Raw genomic sequence first — 21,649 nt, forward strand, 5'->3', positions numbered from 1 at the left:
CTTCGATTATCCATTTCTCGAATGCATAGTAAAATATGGAAAAGACTAGAGTTGAAACGAGTCTCTTCTTGTTTGTCATAGTAATGTGACGATAAGCCGTAAGAACCAATAAGAAGTGAATGTCATACAATGAAAATTTGGGAGAGAACTGCAGAGCGAAGGTGAACAAGGGGGACATCGATAGGAGAAGAACAAGTGAAACTTCTATCCATTGATAGAAGGACTTTTGTCGGATGTACCGAAAGTTTTCCAGTGACGGTTGGTTTGCATCAAGGCTCTTCACCGAGTCCCTTCCTGTTTAATCTTGTTATGGATGTACTGACAGAAAAGCTAAGAGAGGAGGCTCCTTGGTCAATGCTCTTTGCGGATGATATCGTGTTAGTAGAGAAGAGCAAAGAAATGTTGGAGAAGGACTATTGAAAGGGAGAACTTAAGGTTAGCAGGTTGAAAATGAAGTATTGGCAGGAACAGGAATGGTTGGGCACATTAAATTGCTTGGGGAACAACAATCCTACATAATGGAAAATGGGGCACTAGATCGATAAATTGCCTACAGGATATAGGCCGGTTGGTTGAACTGGAAGTAATGAATTGGGTACACTGTGATCGAAAAATCAGAGAAGGGCTTAAAAGAGAGTTATACAAGGGTGTGACTAGGCCTGCATTGGTGTACGGCGGTGAAGTGTGGCCTGTAAAGAGAGTTCAGGAAAAGAAGATGGAGGTAGCTGAAATCAAAATGTTACGGTGGATGTTGGGTAAGACTAGAAGGGGCGAGATCAGGAACTACGTAATCAGGGAATGAGCCGAGGTGACTAGTCTCAAAAAAGGTTTAAGAACAAAGGCTGCAATGGTTTGGTAATGCCATACGTAGACATGAAAACTATGTAGGACGAATGATAGAGCTGTTAGAAGTTGGCAGAAGGAGATGTAGAGGAAAACCGAGGAGAAGATGGAAAGACTGTGTAGCAGACGAGTTGATAGAGAAAGGTTTAAATGAAAAGACCCGATGGACAGAAATGAGTGGCGACGAAGAGTAAGTAACAACGCCCCTGAAAAGGGAAAATCTGAAGTAGAAGAAGCATTGACAGATTGCTTTAAAAACATTACCACTTCACTAATCAAGACTGCAATTTTCTGCAGAAAAATCATTGCACAAATCGTTTTGTTTTCAGTCCATTTTGTAAGTTTTTATGTATTAAATATTAAACAAAAACTGACACATATTTCCAGGAAAAACAACTGTTTAAATAACAAAATAAAAAATGTACAAAAAAGCTTTTTTCTAACAAAAATAATGTGTTAATAAATGTGTAAAAGTACAGCAAAAGCCAAATATGATGAGGTTCCGCGAAGATTTTGAAAGATGCAATTTTAGCAGCACTGGTTAAGTAAATCGTGCCAATTAACCAGTGGCGGACATAAGAATATCTGAATAGCAGATAACATTAGTGTTAAGTAACACTTCCATTATAAATCATGGAAATGAATTAGTGGCAGATGCAAGTCTACGAACAGATAACACTAACACTTAGTGGTAACTAATACCTCGCAGATACACCACCAAATGAAGGTTGAGCTTCTTATCGTTTCACCGGTCGTAGGAGATCGGTAAATTGAGGAGAGAAAATACGTAATTTCACGCATCTCACCATAAATAACCTTTGATGTAATTTATTTTTTGCTTTGAGCACACGAAAGAAAAAAGCACATGCAAAAGTAAGAGTCTAATTTAATCTCTTTTGCCTGTCACAATATTGACGATTGGCAAGTAGCATTACTCTTAGTTTGATTTTGTGGTAAAATATATTAGAACATTAGACATTAGACAAAACTAGTAGACACCAAAGCTTACATAAAAATATCAAAACGAAAACATCAAGCACACCAGAAATAAGAATCCAATTTCTATTTTTTCGATATCAACTTTATAACAATAGCTTTAATAATTATTTATTTACCCCAACAAGACTTAAAGTTAGAATCGTCTCTTTATATATTTAAGGTCTTATTTTCTTTCCGTAATAATTTTTGGTGCAGTTATTTTTTAACTACCTGCTCTTCCTGACTTTGTAGCATAACTCTGAGTGGGACTTGGCTGACTACACCTTCTTTCCAATTGTCACGGTCTTCCATGAATCTGTAGCCAAGCGGAATGTTCATTTTTAGAGATCTGATCCTATGTTGTCTCTTGATCGCATTCTGGGACGCCCAAGTGACTTTCAATGTTACCATCATCATCCTCAACTACCTTACAAATCTTTGGAAGTTTTTGCTGCGTTTAATGTGCATCTTTACACCTTTTCCTAGGCCAACCTACAGCTCTTCTCTCATGTGGTCTTTCCCAAAACACACTGTTTATTTTCCCCAAGTCTGCTGTCCCTACTCCGTATCACATGTCCTACTATCCTAGACTATTGGTGGGTACCTCACTTCACCTTTCCGAACAGAGTATTTAAGTTGCTGTTATATCTGCACCTCGATTCGTTTGTCAGCAAGGACCATAACTCGAAGGATTTTGCGTTCCCTCACCAGTAATTTATTACATAATTTATTTTTGTCTATCTTTTGTATCCGTACGTAACTATTAGTAGTACTAAGGTCTTGTATATTTTGATTTCGATACCTCGTGAGAGAAGTTTTGATGTCGCTATTTCTTAATTTATAAAAATCAGAAATGGGACATTTATTTCTGAAAGGAGTTAAGATTAATAAAGTTTTATGTTAAGACAATAAAATTATTTACGTAAAAATTTTAAATTACAGATATTAACATTGTATGTATTAGTAAATAATTAAAGAAAACTTATTTACAGCCTAAAATTCGCAGAAAACCACTCCAATTGGTAGTCATAGTGTTCCTTCTTTACCAGCACGCCTTCAAAAAAAAACACCCGTGCTAGGAGTAAACGCGTAGCTAGAACTCTGCCTGTGATGTGAATAATAGTGACACACATGTCACAGATAGAGTTCCCGAACGCATCCACGTTGGTAAAGCTGAAATGAAGAGTTAGTACTTTGTGTTAGTAGAGATTCCAAGAGCTGAATTTAAACGGTACCTTATTAAAAGTAGCAGAAAATGTTACCAAAATAATTATTTAGAATTATTAGACATTATTTAGAAAATATATGGAAGTTTTTCCTTTAATTCACAGAAAATAATTAATACGGCAATATCCAAGGTAGCAAAAAGACTGATTTATTCTCAGAAATATCTCTGGATCTCTGCGTCATTCCAGCTGTCCTGAAATATTTCATGCTAATTTGCTATTTAATATTTTAATTATTTTCAATCTTCATATGACAAGGAAATATTTTAAACCATATGCAGTTGCTGACACAAGGTTCTTTAGTTTTTGGTCTAAAGGTTTTTGTCCACCTTTTTGGGCGAGGACTTCCGAAACCACATGGTCGACCATTGGGGGTAATATACTGCAGTAAGTGACTGCTGCTATGGGAACATATCCCTGGAGTTTAATACCAGGGAGTTCATTTAATAGCAGGGTTTTAATAGACAATAAGAGTACTAAATAAACTTCAAGACATAAGGAAAAGCACTGAAGCTGTATAAGAGATAAGGTCTTCAACAACAGAACAAAACACCAAGTCGGATCTAGAAAATATTATTTTTCTCTTAATAAAAAATATGGTAGCTGCTATATGGTGTAAAATTTCTCAAGAAGAACGTGAAGTGTTAAAAGAATGTGTGCTTTGTAAGAAATACCCTCTGTTGAACAAATCAACAACTGGAAGTAGCAGTAACCAACAACTGCATTCTGCAATCCTAACTACTTGAAAACCACATCAGGAGCCATAAGTATCATTTCAAAATCTTTTTTGTAAAGCTACAGGAAGCTTTGATTTTAATTTAATATTAAAATTTCAATTTTATATTTTTTTTATGTATAGTAAATATGATTAGTTAATATTTTGGTTTCTTTGTCCTGGCCAAACTCATTTTTCAGATTTACTTCTAAGATAAGACGTTCTCACACCTGAGAGACTGAGCTAGACAAGGCCCAAAAATTGGCTTCCAACGAAACTTGTGAGTTAGTTTGTTCTACACTGGCTCCCTACTTTCGGAGGTAGTTATACTGTTACCTATTGGCACCCATCATCGTTTCTCATGGGTCGTTCGATACACACAAGCGAGCCTTTGCACTTTTCGCTTTGTAACTTTCCTGTTATTGCCTTTTGCTGCGTTGTTTTGTTCCCTCAAATCAGTGAGGTATTCGTTAAAACCTAAATGACTTGACGACGCCCCTGCCGTCTTTTGCAAAATTTGATCCCGGCGACAGCTTGAAAGATTTGAAATTTCAGACTCCATACGATGAATTAGGACTAGAATATTTTCTGTTATACTCAGTTAATAATTCATAATACTTTCTGATTCTCCTAGACCAGCATTTCCCAAACTTTCTTAGATCGGGGACCCAGTTTGACAACAATTAGTTGGCGACCCCATTGTCGTACCATAACCAGTTCATTCGCCATTTAATAACATTACCAAATCAAGGGGAAAATTTAATACGTGGTCTAGGAGTTGGTACCATTTTTTAATAAAGAAAAATGTTTTTACTTGCGCCATCTTTGATCTAGTTACACCATTTCTTTCTTGTTACGTTCTCCTTCAGTATTTCACCGCTAAGTAAGGCGCTACATTAGTGCCTAGGTTTTTCTAGAATTGTAAATTTGACTTTATATCATAGTGAAAACGTGATAAAACAACAAACTTTGCGATGTCATCTTATAGTAGAATGGTACATAAATTATGTGTATTACATTTGTTTTTTCATCTTTACTTTTCTATTAGACATGTATAAATTTTTAACAAGATTGTTAGGGCCTGTTTACGTCTGGAAATAAAAATAAAAGAAAAAACATATTGTGCAGTGACGCGTATCTTAAATATGGCTTTACAGTTATTTTGGATAATCCACACTGCGTTTTTGTGGATAATTTTTGTCCAAAGAAAGTATGAAATCATCGAAACTACTTCCGAATTTAAATAGCAAAATCCCGACAAAAAAGAGAAGCCTATAGAAAAAATTCTTTGAAAGAATTATAGCGTTGCACATCACATTGCAACAACCAGTAAGCCATATACAATTGCTGAAGATTTGATTCTACCTGCAGCTGTTGAGACGAAGGAGAAAAATAATAGTAGGTGAAAAAGAAGCTGCAAAAATAAAAACCATACCCCTTTCTAATAATACTATGCAAAGAAGAATAAGTGACATGGCAGAAGATATGCGAGTTGAGTTTCTCATCAATGAATGCTATTAAAACGAAAGTGAGAAAGCGCTTAGAACTCGAAAAAGACGGCATTGTTTGAGTATCAAATACAGAACCTAGGTATAAAAAGCTAGTTTCCGGAAAACTGGCACATTTGTCGCATTAATATGTATTTCTTTACTTTGTAATTTATATTGCATTGAACTCTTTAACTCAATTTACTATCGGCATTTGTATTCCTTCCATACATTTCATTTTCTATACAAGCTACAGGTGTATTACTATAATATATTGGACTTACCTAAGTTACTACTATGTTCAGTCTGTGTACTATTAAAGTTAAATCGTCCAACCATAGGGCTCAGCCCCTCCACGTCATCGTGTAAGAACACTTCCCTCTTCACCATATTATTCTCGCTCTTCACCAATGGGCTCGGAGAATCATGGGACGACACCAATTGGTGGTTGTGTGGATGTGGATGGTTATGATGTGGCTGGAGGTGGTTCAGGAGGTTCTGTTGCGTACCCGATGTACTTGGACCGGGATCGAATGGATCCTTGAAGGTTAAGCTTCTGCATAACTGGAAAATATATAGAGATTAAGTACATGACATTTGGACGAAATTTTTGATTTAGATCGATCAGCGATACAATTAGTACTGCGATATTATAAAGACTATATTACAGCTGCGGAGAATATGGCACAGAATTCATGTACGACTGGCTTAAACTTCAATTATTACGATCCATAAGGTAACAAAAAATGAGGCATATCTTCTTTATTGAACACTTATTGCAACTAACCCAGGATATCTTTTTGTGTCAGCCTTGTCATTCGGGTGTACAAAATAAATTGGCAAACATTATTATTGTGATTATAAATTATTTCCTTAACAGCGGTGTTGTGTGCTATTTCTGATTGTTCTTGGTTATTAGTCAGTACATAAACAAAGTTTCTTCTACTTCATGAAGTCTTTGTCTCCGAATTTGTTCTAATTTAGCATATATTCTCTTTCGAATGTTCTTTTTACTGTTTTTTCTTCATGAATAAACTATACCTTAACCTCCGTGTATAGCGGGGTTTAGGGGGGTTGGTTTTTTATTGTTTCACAGGACCTTATGCACTTTGATACCGATTCGAGCACGGGAAGTTTAACGAGTTTGTCCTAGGCAATATATTTGGCCATTCAACTCAACAATGTGACAGTAGCTTTTGCTAAAAGATTTAATCGCTTAGCAAAGAAATCAGAGAACAGAAAAAGGTATTATTAAATCGTTTTAGTTCCTTGCCACCTAAGTGGGTGGAACCTCTGTAAGCTAACCACTGCAGTGGTGAAGTTTTAGGAGACATTCGTGAAACTTTCCGAGTTTGAATTTGTATCAGCCCGAGTATCTCATGAAGCAGGAATGCTGAAATGAGTCATAAGACTCTATTGATACCGATTCAAGCACAGGAAGTTTAACGAATTTGTTTTCCTAGACCATTCCTATATATATATATATATATATATATATATATATATATATATATATATATATATATATAAGAATAAGAAAAAAGAAGTACTTGTGACTCGTTTGGAACAAATATATAACTGTTTTGGATGGGTTGGAGTCAATAATAGGGCTATTGGTTAACTATTTTTTTAATCTCGAGCTTTCAATTGTGTTTACAATTATTATCAAGAGCTAAAAAAGACAAAATACTTACAAGGTTGAACTAAAAAGAAAAAACAATTTTTGTTAACTTACCAAATAAAAATTAGTTTGGTAAGTAAAAAATCACTGCTTACATGTTCAAAATATTTTATATAAAAATGTTTTGATCTAACAAATGTTTCTCCGAAAATTTCTATAATTTTGAAAACATTTTTTTTTTTATAATATAAAAATAATTGAATTTATAAATAAGTTCAAATAGCAACCAATTACAAATAGCCTCAATGTCATAAATGCCAACATAAAATTTTTATTTTTGACAATTATATTGCCAAAAGTAAAACTTCGTTTAAACATTCTTTTTTGTTTAGTAACAAAAAGAAGAAGATTTATTCACCCTTGACAGATGTCTGAAAGAATGTGATAGATATATGGAGAATTGAATATGACATTTTACAATTTTTATATATAAATCATAAAGAAAGAATATAATTATATATTTTACTTAAATTTTGAATCTCAGATCTTTTGTTTAAACTCTTATCATTTTTGCTAATACAAACCATTTCCAAAAAAGTCCTTTTAAATTTATTACTTTCACTACATAAAATTTTAATGTTATCAAAATCCATAATATGGTCTTTATCGATTACATGTTCTGCCAAAGCACAAGATGGTTTTTTAATTCTGCAATCACTTTTGTGAGAAATAATGCGATTTGAAAGATTTCTTCCGGTCTCACCAACATATTCAGCCTCACACTGAGTACAACTAATGCTGTATACTAAATTCGTTTTTTCAAATTTGTCTATAGGATATTTAGTTTTAGAATATAAAGATGAAATAGTTTTGATGTTCTTTGTTGCTATTTTTATATTGTCAATAACCTTTAGTGTTTGTATTAATTTAGGTGTTAATGATGGTATAAAAGGTAGTGAATGATAATAGATGTTCTGATTGTTAGATACAATGTTTTGAGATTGAGCAAAAAATGGTGTTAAATTATTTATATTACCAATATTAGAAAAAAGCATCCTATGTAGCATATCTGGAGGATAAGAGTTTTCAATTAGAATATTTTTTAATAACTGAAGATCTTCCTGTAGATAATCTGGATGAGAAAGTTTTAAAACACGTTCTTTTAATCCTGTTATAAGGTTCATTTTCATCTTATTTGGATGGTGAGAGTAATAGCTTATAAATCTATTACTACATATGGGTTTTCTGAACCATTTGGTTTTCAACATATTGTCTGTATTTCTTACAATTCTCATGTCAAGGAATGGTAGAGAATTATCTACCTCTTCCTCAACTGTGAATTGTATATGCTGATTATGACTGTTGAAAATGTTGACTGTTTCATGAATTTTGTGTTTAGGAAGTGCCAAAACTAAATCATCTACATATCTCTTAATAAAAGGAATGAAAAAAGTGCAATTACTGATACAATCACTGATAACATCATCCATGACATAGCTACTTAGAATGGGTGAAAGACTAGATCCCATAGGACTACCAAAAATTTGTTTATAAAATACACCATTAAATATAAAAATATTAGAATCAAAAACAAAGTTGATAAGTGTTTTGAAATGTAATAAGTCAATATTAGTGTGTTGTGAAATCTCATTCCAATGTTTTTCAACACTACTTATGATTAAATCTAAAGGCAAATTAGTAAAAAGAGATGTTACATCAAAACTAACTAAAACATAATTTTGTGGTAATTGGAAATTATTAATGAAAGAACTAAAATCAAATGAATCTTTAATGTAAAAATTGTTGTTTAAATTATAAGCATTAGTTAAGATGTCAGTGAGGAGCTGTGCTATTGGTCCATTAGGAGGGCATAAAGATGAAACAATTGGTCTCATAGATAAAGTTGGTTTATGTATTTTTGGCAGAGCATAGAACCGTGGAGCAATAGAATTATAAATTTTGAGCTCTTTTGCTTTTTTATTATCAATAAATTTCTTTATGTTTAATTTAGATACTAGACAATTTGCTTTTTGTTGCAAAGTACAAACAGGACTCCTTCTAAGTGTAGTGTAATACTTAGTATCATTTAAGAGTTCTCCAGTTTTTTGTAGATAATCCTCTTTGTACATTACAACAGTTACGTTACCTTTATCGCTTTTAACAATATAAATTTCAGGATGGTTTTTAAGAAAAAGTTTAGTTTGCATATAGTATTTATTTAAAAAATGATCTTTGACTTCTTTATGCAAAAAGTTTGTAATAACGTTTGTACATTTAGATCTAACAACATCCTTTTGACTATCATTAAGTGGTCTGATTATTGATTCAATATCAGAAAGTAAATTAGGAACTCTAATATCAGATTTGGAAGGACATAAAGAAAATTTAGGTCCTAATGCTAAAAATTTTTTAATTTCAAAAGGAAAATGAATAGATGTTAGATTTTTAAACCATTTTTCTTGAAATTTTATCTTATCAAAAGCTTCTATTTTTAATTTATTGAACTTATTAATTTGTATTTTTTTGATTTTATGAAATTCTGTGTTGTATTTAATTCTTTGTCTACGATTAAATTCATTAAATGTGTGGAAATTTAAGATATTGTAGGCCTTGGTACGTAACTCATGTAATTTTCTTTCAAAAAAGTTTATATCAGCAAAAGCGATTTTAATTTCTAAATTAATAATATTTCTTCCAAACCTGTCACATAATTTCCAAGCATCATGGTGAATATTCCCAGTCCGATGATGTAAAAGGGAATTTACATTAACTAGGCCATTTGTAACATGTCCAGGGAAACATCCATTAGATCTACACTTCAACAAAAAAGTCTTCTGATTGTGTATTATTATGTACACATAAAATCAAAAAAATACAAATTAATAAGTTCAATAAATTAAAAATAGAAGCTTTTGATAAGATAAAATTTCAAGAAAAATGGTTTAAAAATCTAACATCTATTCATTTTCCTTTTGAAATTAAAAAATTTTTAGCATTAGGACCTAAATTTTCTTTATGTCCTTCCAAATCTGATATTAGAGTTCCTAATTTACTTTCTGATATTGAATCAATAATCAGACCACTTAATGATAGTCAAAAGGATGTTGTTAGATCTAAATGTACAAACGTTATTACAAACTTTTTGCATAAAGAAGTCAAAGATCATTTTTTAAATAAATACTATATGCAAACTAAACTTTTTCTTAAAAACCATCCTGAAATTTATATTGTTAAAAGCGATAAAGGTAACGTAACTGTTGTAATGTACAAAGAGGATTATCTACAAAAAACTGGAGAACTCTTAAATGATACTAAGTATTACACTACACTTAGAAGGAGTCCTGTTTGTACTTTGCAACAAAAAGCAAATTGTCTAGTATCTAAATTAAACATAAAGAAATTTATTGATAATAAAAAAGCAAAAGAGCTCAAAATTTATAATTCTATTGCTCCACGGTTCTATGCTCTGCCAAAAATACATAAACCAACTTTATCTATGAGACCAATTGTTTCATCTTTATGCCCTCCTAATGGACCAATAGCACAGCTCCTCACTGACATCTTAACTAATGCTTATAATTTAAACAACAATTTTTACATTAAAGATTCATTTGATTTTAGTTCTTTCATTAATAATTTCCAATTACCACAAAATTATGTTTTAGTTAGTTTTGATGTAACATCTCTTTTTACTAATTTGCCTTTAGATTTAATCATAAGTAGTGTTGAAAAACATTGGAATGAGATTTCACAACACACTAATATTGACTTATTACATTTCAAAACACTTATCAACTTTGTTTTTGATTCTAATATTTTTATATTTAATGGTGTATTTTATAAACAAATTTTTGGTAGTCCTATGGGATCTAGTCTTTCACCCATTCTAAGTAGCTATGTCATGGATGATGTTATCAGTGATTGTATCAGTAATTGCACTTTTTTCATTCCTTTTATTAAGAGATATGTAGATGATTTAGTTTTGGCACTTCCTAAACACAAAATTCATGAAACAGTCAACATTTTCAACAGTCATAATCAGCATATACAATTCACAGTTGAGGAAGAGGTAGATAATTCTCTACCATTCCTTGACATGAGAATTGTAAGAAATACAGACAATATGTTGAAAACCAAATGGTTCAGAAAACCCATATGTAGTAATAGATTTATAAGCTATTACTCTCACCATCCAAATAAGATGAAAATGAACCTTATAACAGGATTAAAAGAACGTGTTTTAAAACTTTCTCATCCAGATTATCTACAGGAAGATCTTCAGTTATTAAAAAATATTCTAATTGAAAACTCTTATCCTCCAGATATGCTACATAGGATGCTTTTTTCTAATATTGGTAATATAAATAATTTAACACCATTTTTTGCTCAATCTCAAAACATTGTATCTAACAATCAGAACATCTATTATCATTCACTACCTTTTATACCATCATTAACACCTAAATTAATACAAACACTAAAGGTTATTGACAATATAAAAATAGCAACAAAGAACATCAAAACTATTTCATCTTTATATTCTAAAACTAAATATCCTATAGACAAATTTGAAAAAACGAATTTAGTATACAGCATTAGTTGTACTCAGTGTGAGGCTGAATATGTTGGTGAGACCGGAAGAAATCTTTCAAATCGCATTATTTCTCACAAAAGTGATTGCAGAATTAAAAAACCATCTTGTGCTTTGGCAGAACATGTAATCGATAAAGACCATATTATGGATTTTGATAACATTAAAATTTTATGTAGTGAAAGTAATAAATTTAAAAGGACTTTTTTGGAAATGGTTTGTATTAGCAAAAATGATAAGAGTTTAAACAAAAGATCTGAGATTCAAAATTTAAGTAAAATATATAATTATATTCTTTCTTTATGATTTATATATAAAAATTGTAAAATGTCATATTCAATTCTCCATATATCTATCACATTCTTTCAGACATCTGTCAAGGGTGAATAAATCTTCTTCTTTTTGTTACTAAACAAAAAAGAATGTTTAAACGAAGTTTTACTTTTGGCAATATAATTGTCAAAAATAAAAATTTTATGTTGGCATTTATGACATTGAGGCTATTTGTAATTGGTTGCTATTTGAACTTATTTATAAATTCAATTATTTTTATATTATAAAAAAAAAATGTTTTCAAAATTATAGAAATTTTCGGAGAAACATTTGTTAGATCAAAACATTTTTATATAAAATATTTTGAACATGTAAGCAGTGATTTTTTACTTACCAAACTAATTTTTATTTGGTAAGTTAACAAAAATTGTTTTTTCTTTTTAGTTCAACCTTGTAAGTATTTTGTCTTTTTTAGCTCTTGATAATAATTGTAAACACAATTGAAAGCTCGAGATTAAAAAAAATAGTTAACCAATAGCCCTATTATTGACTCCAACCCATCCAAAACAGTTATATATATATATATATATATATATATATATATATATACAACACTCAAATGCCAAGGTTACACTGTTTTATTTGGTTCTACCTGTGTTTGCAGTATCGTAGTTAAGTGTGAAGACATTTCACGACAAAATTTTCATTTATTTCGCTAATTATGAAGTTATATATAATTATAAGGTTGATTTCTGTATTGAATGTACTACGTGCATGAACCAAAAAGCTTTTTTGGTTCAAAAATTGTGGTCGATACCCATCATTTGGGTATTGGGCGAATTTGGGTAAATTTGAGTCCTTTATAAATCTCTGGTTACCCTTTTTATCTTTAGCAGTTTCGTAGTATTCAGTATTTCTTCGATTTTTTGGTCAAACTGATATTTTTGTATTGTTTATACTCATATCCACCACAATTACGCTCCCGATAATGAGCAACGAGGTCTGCGTATTTTGGTTTCAATATAAACCTCAATTGTACATTTACAACAAAACTCTTGTCGTGAAAACCTACACTCATAGATAAAATAGAAATCCGTCTATTTTATCTATGAGTGAAAAACCCTACAATGGGCCAAATATCAGAAGAAATCACATAAAGTCCACATCAGTTCGGCATATTTGCCACGATCTAATAGTAAGTTTTATTGTTTGCCCAAAGAATAATTTTGAACATAATACTTACCCGTGAAGAAATAGGCGTTGGACTGTCCAACTGAGGCACTGGCGGAGTAGACAGATCAAAGAGACCTACAGGACTGATATCCCTTAACAACATATCCATACATGGCACTTTCTCAGGTTTCGGTTTAACTGGCGGAGACTCGGGACATAGGTAAACATCGATTTCTCCCGAATCGCTGCTCATCTTAATGGTATATTTCTCGCCTTGCCCGGCAGGCACGGAAAGTTTTGTGCTAGGCGGCGCTTTGATCGCCATTACTGTTTTGTTTCGGAACGAGTCGATGGAGCGAAGGTCTTGGTAAGTCACGTAACCGTACCTGTGTAAGAATATAAAAATATACAGCACGAATCACATATGAAATAAAGACAAAATAGTTAGCGTAAGCTTTTAAGCAATGAAATATATTGTTTTGATAGAAGTTTGAGGACTTTGTACGCCTAACAACTGTATAAAAGATGGTACCAGACCAATAACGTTTTTACACGATCGTTGTTATGGAGAAACAGAAAGATTTTACCTAAAGTCGGAAGTTCGTTATCAAAAGAAGGAAATAATGTGTTTATAATGCCGGAACTTGAACTAAAAAAAAAAAACAAAAATATATAGAAAATTACAGTTTTTGGTAAAGTTTGAACCCCTGTGAAATTGAAACGTTATAAACGTCACATTTGTTGTTTTTCTTTAAATAATTATTTTATTCCAATTGCTTTTAATTCTATTGAATCATTAACCTTTTGTTTTGTTTTACTATTTTTAGCTTTCTATCAAATAAACTTTCAATATAATCTTTATGCTTCATTTTAAATTTTCACTTATTTCGATTCTATTCCCATTTATTCTTTGGGTATACCTCGTATTCAGACCTCGTATCTATTCCATAGACATATGAAATGTACATACAGTGTGTCAATTTTAAAACTTACAATGGGTTATATCTCACGAACAAAAGCCGATATCGAAAAATGCTTGAAACCGTTTCTAGGATAGTAAGGAGGAACTAAAATGACATGATGGAGAACTCATCCCCATCAACCACCTACGCCCAACCTACCCCAACCAAAAAAGTTTAAATTGCAAACCCCTACTGGTGGTACATCATTAAACAGACTATAAAAAATGCTAGCCAATGGTATAAATAATAATTGTTATTAATTGTAAAACCTAACGACAAGGAAATGTTTGAAATTTATGATGCTGCTAACACAAGGTTTCTTATTTTAGTTTTTTTTTCCCGAAATAAAGTGGAGTAAAAAGAATCATTTACACGTGGTCACTATTAAGTACAAAACCGAACCGTTGACTCGACAATGTCTTGACTTAACCGTTTAATCGATTAAAATGAGTGTTTAAAACAAAATGTGAGCGGCACTTTAATGATGACGCAAGGATAAAGATCTACGGTTTCGAAGTATAGAAATACTGACCTGTCATGTGTCAATTTGCTTAATTCGTTCGACGCCGACTCTATCATCTGATCTAAATAATTTTCGAAATTGTCTAAATTCTGCAGTTGCTTCTTAAATTCTACGCACTGACTATTCTGTCCATGTGATCCCTTCCACTGAATGTTGTTTTTTGATTTCTTTTCTAAAATACCTATTCCTTCCAGCACGTTCGTGATGTCGTATATTCGCCTTTTTTGTACCTAAACCCAAACATGTCAGAAACATTATTCATTAAAATATAAATAAAAAAAAAGGTAAAAATAAATATAAATGTAAATGTATGACAGTACATGTAAAAATGCACTGCTTGAACCTGTAGCTCTAGCAAACAGTGAAAATATGTTAAATATTAGAATAAAAAATAATATGTTGAATAGGAAAGAGCTGAGGGAGACCTATGTCCAACAGTGGACGCATACAGGTTGATGATGTTTATATGAAATTCAGACACAATTGATTTTAATGAAAATTACAGTTTTACCTAACGTTCGACGTTAAATTAAAATAGTTAAAAAAAAAAGAGAAAAAAGAAAAAAATCAAAGAAGCAGCTCTCACCCTACAGAAGTGGAAGATCAAGCAAACAGTGCCGCAAGTTGCCTGAATAAAACAACATGGAGAACTAAAAATATCGGGAAAGAAATGAAAGGCAGAATTTACAAAAGAGTCATCAGACCAATAATGACATATGCGGTAGAAAGGACAAAAACAATGTTAAAAACAACAGAGATGAAAACACTTGGAAAAATGAAAGGTAAAACACTACGACACAGAGCTAGAAGTACCGATATATGACGTAGATGCAAGGTGGAGAAAGAAATCGAAGAGTAGAATGGAACGATCATATAAGCCGAATAGAATAGTAAAACCGGCGAAAGCCGGTACCCCAAGAAGAAGACGATTAGTATAAAGACCTCGGAAACGATGGAACGACAACTTAATGGCGGCACATTGAACAACAGACAGAGGCATGTCTACATAAAAAGAAGAGGAAGAGCAGGCTATTGCTTACAAAATCGAGGCCAAGTAAGTAAAATATCAGTTTTGAAAAACATAACTAATTGGTTATACATTTTCGCAGAATTTTTAAAATGCCACATGCGACAAGAATACAGTGTCAAAAAATATTGTATATGATTTTTAAAAATCATCCAAAGAACCAGAAGTACAAGTTAAATTTTTTTCTCTGTATCAAAGAAGTTACTGATAAAATCGAGAAAATTCTCAAATCAAAGAGAATGAAGACAATAGTTACCCCTCAACAAAAACTTTCTTTTCTTGTCATCGTGAAATCATTTATAATCTCTTTGAAAATGATTTACGGAGTGGAAATCGAAACGTTAAAACAAATGTTCATGTTTTCATGGTAATCAGCAGATTTTGATTTTGAGTAAAAAAATCAAATCTGCGTTTTCTATAAAGCCTTCTTTCCCTCCTGCATGAAGAATGATTTGTCTTTTGCTTTCGCTATTTGTGTGTTTTATTAATTTTATGCTGCTGTCTTGCCAAATTCTTTTAATTCCACCCTTTGCAAAAATCAATGTCTCATCTAAGTATACGAATGTTGCATCTTCAGATTTAGGTGTAGTATATTCTCTCAAAAATGCGATTCTTTTGTGAACCACACTACTCCTTTCGCATAAAAGTAACCTATTATTTTCATTTTTGAATTTAAATCCTAAATATCTCAACACTTTCCAAGAAATTTGTCTTTCTTTTATTTTGGCCAGTAAAGTACCTAAACTGACATGTTGATTGTTTTCACGCATTCAATACAAAATATTGCGAATTTCAAATTTTTCTCCATGAGGTAAATCAATGCTCCTAGAATATTTACGAGTTGTTTTCTTGTCTTTGTGATACTCAGTCACAGTAAGATCTTCTTGAAAATCTCTGACAGTCTTCATTAGAATTTTTAGCTTACTTTCACTATTTCCGAGTGCGTCACAAACGCGTTGACTTATACATAACAATGACTTTAAAGGTCCACCATTGTCGCTTTCCATGGTAAAGTATTTATGCACATTACATCATCAATCATCAACGGATTCTTTAGGCATAAAAATATTCACAAATATACATGCACGCAAGAAACACGAAAGCTGAAATCGATAATAGACTACATAATAATCAAACAAGATACCACAATAAAGATCAAAGAGGTGCGAGTCAGAAGAGGAGCATAATGCGGAACGAACCATAAACTACTGACAGCAAAAATGGGCATTAATTGGAAACAAAACAAGACCCCCTCTACAGAAGAACCGTTGAACACTATAAGAGAAAAACAATACAATATAGAACTACTCCAAGAACAATCAATAAGAGAACTATACCAACAACGTCTAGACCAAAAATTAATAGAATTTAGATACAGCAACATCGAAGAAATATACAAGCATATAAAGGCGAGTATAAAACAAGCAGCATTCGAAGCCCTTGGAGAAAAAGAACATATAACAAATAAACAGCACTATTATGAAATAAATGAATGAAATAAAACTACAGAGGAATAAGCGTAATATCATCAATAGGAAGATTATATGGGAAGATACTGCGAGAAAAGGTAGAGGAAGCGATAAAAGGCAAAATAGGGGAGGATCGGGCAGGCTTCACGGCAGGAAGATCATGCATAGACCACATATACACACTGGAACAACTGTTGGAAAAGAAAAAAGCAAAAAACAGAGATATACATTTGGCATTTGTGGACCTGAGAAAGGCGTATGACTCTGTACCAAGGTCAGAACTATGGGAGGCAATGTACAAATTAGAAATACAGACGGAACTCATAGAAGATACAAAATGGGAACAAGAATCATAGGAGACTTCACCACAACAAAAGGGCTCCTGCAGGGTTGTTCCACATCTCCAACTCTATTCAAAATATACTTACAGAAAGCCTTGACTACATGGAAAAGAAAATGCGAAGGCATGGGAGTACCGGTACGGAACGAATACCTACATATATACGTTAAGCTATGCAGACGATCAAGTATTGATTGCACAAGACCAAGACGACCTCAGCTACATGATGAAGAAACTACAAGAATATACCAAGGCTGGCCTAGATATTAACCTCGCGAAAACAGAGTACCTATCTACAAGTGAAGAAGACATAGAAGATCTACAGATTGATGACAACGTAACAATCAAAGGAAATAATAAATTCAAATACTTGGGGTTTATAATCACGAAAAAGGCAACAACAGAGGAAGAAATTACACCAAGATTAGGACAAACAAGAACACCAATCTGACAGCTTAACTCAGTATGGTGGGATAGACACCTAAATATGAAGACAACAACACAGATTTATAAAACATTAGTACGAAATATTATTGGGGCTGAAAATTGGATCATAAACAAGAAAAACAGCAGTAAGATAGTAGCAACAGAGATGGAATGCCTGCGAAGATGCTGCAGAATAACAAGAATGGATAGGAGAAGTAGACGAAATAAAGCAAAGAACATCAATAGAAAGAGACATACTAGCATATATAGAACAAAAACGACTGAAGTTGTATGGACATGTAAGAAGAACTAGCGACAGCCGATGGATAAAGAGAATAACCGAATGGAGCCCTATAGGAAGGAGGAAAAGAGGACGACCCCGAAAATCCTGGAGGAACGAAGTAGACGACGCCATGAGTAAAACAGGCCTAAACGATGGAGAATGGAATAGCAGAGAGAGATGGAAACGGTTGAGCGAGGGAAGGCAGTGAATACTGTAGAACCCCTGAATATATATACATCATCAATATCCAACTTACGTCTAGGCATGATGGTCACTTGAAACTACACACGTTTGAATTACAATATACTGAGTTTAGATCAAGATGACAGAAACTTTCTAACTGTTGTGCTTGAGAGGTAAAATATAATATAACCGCTTACAATGATCCTAAACACATTAAGCAAATTAGCCTAATGATCATTAGGAATGTAATTTAATAATGTTTGATAAAAAGTTTAGAAATGGTTGCAAACCGTACATAAACAAATTAAAATGTTTCCCACAATTATTTTATTTTTAGTATAAGTATTTTCATTAGAAAATAAAAAGTTAAATCTATTTACAAAAAACCCTAACTTTAACCCGTTATCGCAGACGTCTCAAAAACGGTACACTCTAACACACATATAGTCAATCTAACCACCACTATTTAAATTTATAAAATGTTTTAGTTTACTCTAAAGTATTTTTTAACAAAAACTAAAAGTGATATTTTAGTACTTTGTATATATAGGTAGGTACTTTGAATTTAAATTATCTTAGCACGGTACTATTTGTTTCAGAAAAAAATTAAAGTAGGTGAAAGAAATTTACGTTAAATAACATTATGCGAGAATACTATTTATTAAAAAAAATGTAACAAAATATGCAAAACTATGAACAACGGGTTAATGATACATATATTTATTTTATACCTAAAATTTAGCAAAGTGTTAAACATTATGGAGAACACCAGTGCAGTTTACCGTGCCTTTTACTACAACGAAAAGTTTTCTGCTAATTCCGTTAATCGTTTAGAGGTGTAAGTTGGTTGAATGTACTGTATGTCTTAATAAGTAGTATTCGCGGTTGTTTTCAGTTGCAACTAATAATAGCAATTTTATAAGACCTCTTCTTACATTATTATTTTAAGTTAATAATAAACAATTAAAAATCAAATCGGAGTATTTAACTTTGCGAAAATTTATCTTCCCAACCATTACATCATATCTTTCCTTTATTTTCTTTCGAACAAAAAAGAAACAAAATACCGACATGTTTATTATTAGAACATCTTACCTTCAATTCTAAAGATGCTTTATTTAAATCTACAACACCATTTGGACTCCTTTCCAACAGATCGGAAAACTTCTTGGTCAATAAACTTAACGACGTATCGTACCTCGTGTATTTTTTCGCAGGTATTTGTTTCCTAGGTTTCTTAGGTTGCGGAGCCTTGAATGCATTATCTATGTGCACCACTGACGGTGGAGCGTAGTGCAAGGATTCTAGATTAAGTTTCCTGGAAATAGAGAAACGTATTTTATATCCTTGAAAACTAGGTATCAGCTCTAAGTACACAATACTGTATAATCCCGAAATCTACCTTTATCTTTCCTCGTTGCACTCTCAGACATAAACAAAACAAATATCTGCTTGAAACCCTAGTGCAGACAATAACGGCTCCACAATACGGCAATGACAATAAACATATACAGATCACGACATCGTTTTATTGACCATACAACACAATGGCAATCGCTGTGACATGTTACACGTTTCCACCTCTATATTCATTTCACAGTAGGTACGAATTGTCGTAATTGTCACTAGAGACCGACCGAATGTGATTTTTTTGGCCGAAGCCGATGCCGAAGTTCGGCCTGTAGGATACCTTCGGCCGAAGCCGAAGGTGACTAAAAATATACCTATTATGTGTTAAAAATTTAAATAATGTGCATTATATTTTTATTACCTGATAAGTGGTAAACAAAAATATGAAATTATGAGATAAAAAAGTCAAACACTTATACATTATTTGGTAATAGAAGCGATAATAAAAATAAATAACATTAAAAAACATTAAAGTCGAAACATTTATAGTCAATGGTCGATGTTTTGCCATTTAGGTATCTAGTCAAAACACCAGTTATCGTGAGTTTTAACAAATACAATAAAATTATTATTATCAGAATTTTACTACGTGAGAAATATTCAAATGATGATCTTTGAGACATCTTGGCCTATTGTTAAAATTTATATCCTACCTACTAACTGACCTGAAAATTTGTAAAACGTTTTAGTTAAGGGTATAAAATAGGGTGTAAATATTATTCAAATTATCAAAGACTCGCCGAAGCATATTGTTCAGAGATTATTTCATTTCTATAGTATTATAGTAGTATAGTATACTGACAGAGCATTTTATTATTCCACCTTCGGCGAAACCTTCGGCTTTGTTTCGGCCGAAGCCGAATTTTGGCCGAAGGTTTAAATATTGGCCGAAGGTGGCCGAAGCCGATGCCGAAGCCGATTAATCGGTCGGTCTCTAATTGTCACATTGACATTAAAAATTTCAAACGAAGTTCTGAAAGAATAAACAAATAAAATTAATAAAATGCCTATTACGTTGTATACCGTCCAAGAAAAAGTGCAACTTGTAACGTGGTACTTTCAGGGTCATTCGATACGCGAAGTAATTGATTTATTTATTGTTGGCTTCGAAAATAGACCCCCACCAAGTGTTACAACAGTTAAAAATACCATTAAAGATTTTCAAACTTCCGGATGCGTAAACAGTTGTATAAAGTGTCATGAAGGTAATGAACCACGTGTTAGACCTGTCGATGAAGAGCGTCAAAACAGGGATATTGATATTTGTGCTTTTGTGGAAGCTAGTGAACCCTGCAATAGTGTACAAATTGCTAGGGAAGCTAACGTGAATGCTTGAACTGTGCAGCCAGTTCTAAAAAGGAATGGGTATCACTGTTTTAAGATATAACCAACACAAGAACTGTTTCCGGAAGATAACTTTAAGCGGATGGAGTTTTGTGAAATCAGAATAAAAATGTACATTTTTAAAAAAAAAAAATTTTTTCTGACGAATCTTCATTTTCATTACATAAAAAACACAATCCATCCGTTACAAGGTATTATTCTCGGAAAAATAAGCACCTCAGTGTTGCAGTGCGAACGCAGCATCCGCAAAAGTTAAATGTTTGGACTGGAATGTCAGGCGACCATATTGTCGGTCCATTTTTTATCGATGGAAACCTAAACAGGCCCAAATATTTACAACTTTTACAGACTGAGATCATTCCGGCAGTTCGACGCCTTCCCGTTAATTTTCAGGAGGTTTATTTCCAACAAGATGAGTGTTCGGCTCACAACTCTAGAGAAAATATTGACTTCCTCAATCAAACGTTTCCTGATCGACTGATAAGTACACGTGGTACAATTAAATGGCCCGCTAGATCCTGTGACTTAGCACCTAACGATTTCTTTTTTTGGGGTTTTCTCAAAGAGAACATTTATAGGCATCAGTTTGAAAGGGCCACAATTAAGGGCAAAAATACCATTTCTCTGCAAGCATTACACCAGCCCTACTCCAAAATATGAGGAGAAATCTGTATGACAGATTTGGTTACTGTTTAGCACAAGGAGGTTTAATATTTGAGCCCTTAATTCATTAATCTGCTTTCCTAATTTTTATTTTTTGTTAGGTACATTTTAC

General features: G+C 32.6%; 1 protein-coding gene across 5 annotated transcripts in view; it reads right to left on the reverse strand.

The window, feature by feature from the left end:
- The window catches only part of LOC140432676 (transcription factor E2F1-like), a 142,857-nt gene that overhangs the window by 12,391 nt on the left and 108,817 nt on the right, over positions 1 to 21,649 (reverse strand). For all 5 annotated transcript variants that reach the window (XM_072520734.1, XM_072520732.1, XM_072520733.1 and 2 more), the window contains 4 exons: positions 19,216 to 19,438; positions 14,402 to 14,622; positions 12,978 to 13,293; positions 5,534 to 5,813 (listed from right to left, as the gene is read on the reverse strand). In XM_072520734.1, coding sequence (XP_072376835.1) covers positions 5,534 to 5,813; positions 12,978 to 13,293; positions 14,402 to 14,622; positions 19,216 to 19,438 — 1,040 coding nt within the window. The remainder of the gene's footprint in view (positions 1 to 5,533; positions 5,814 to 12,977; positions 13,294 to 14,401; positions 14,623 to 19,215; positions 19,439 to 21,649) is intronic.

This window comes from Diabrotica undecimpunctata, chromosome 1, assembly GCF_040954645.1.
Source record: "Diabrotica undecimpunctata isolate CICGRU chromosome 1, icDiaUnde3, whole genome shotgun sequence".
Taxonomy (NCBI): Eukaryota; Metazoa; Arthropoda; class Insecta; order Coleoptera; family Chrysomelidae; genus Diabrotica; species Diabrotica undecimpunctata.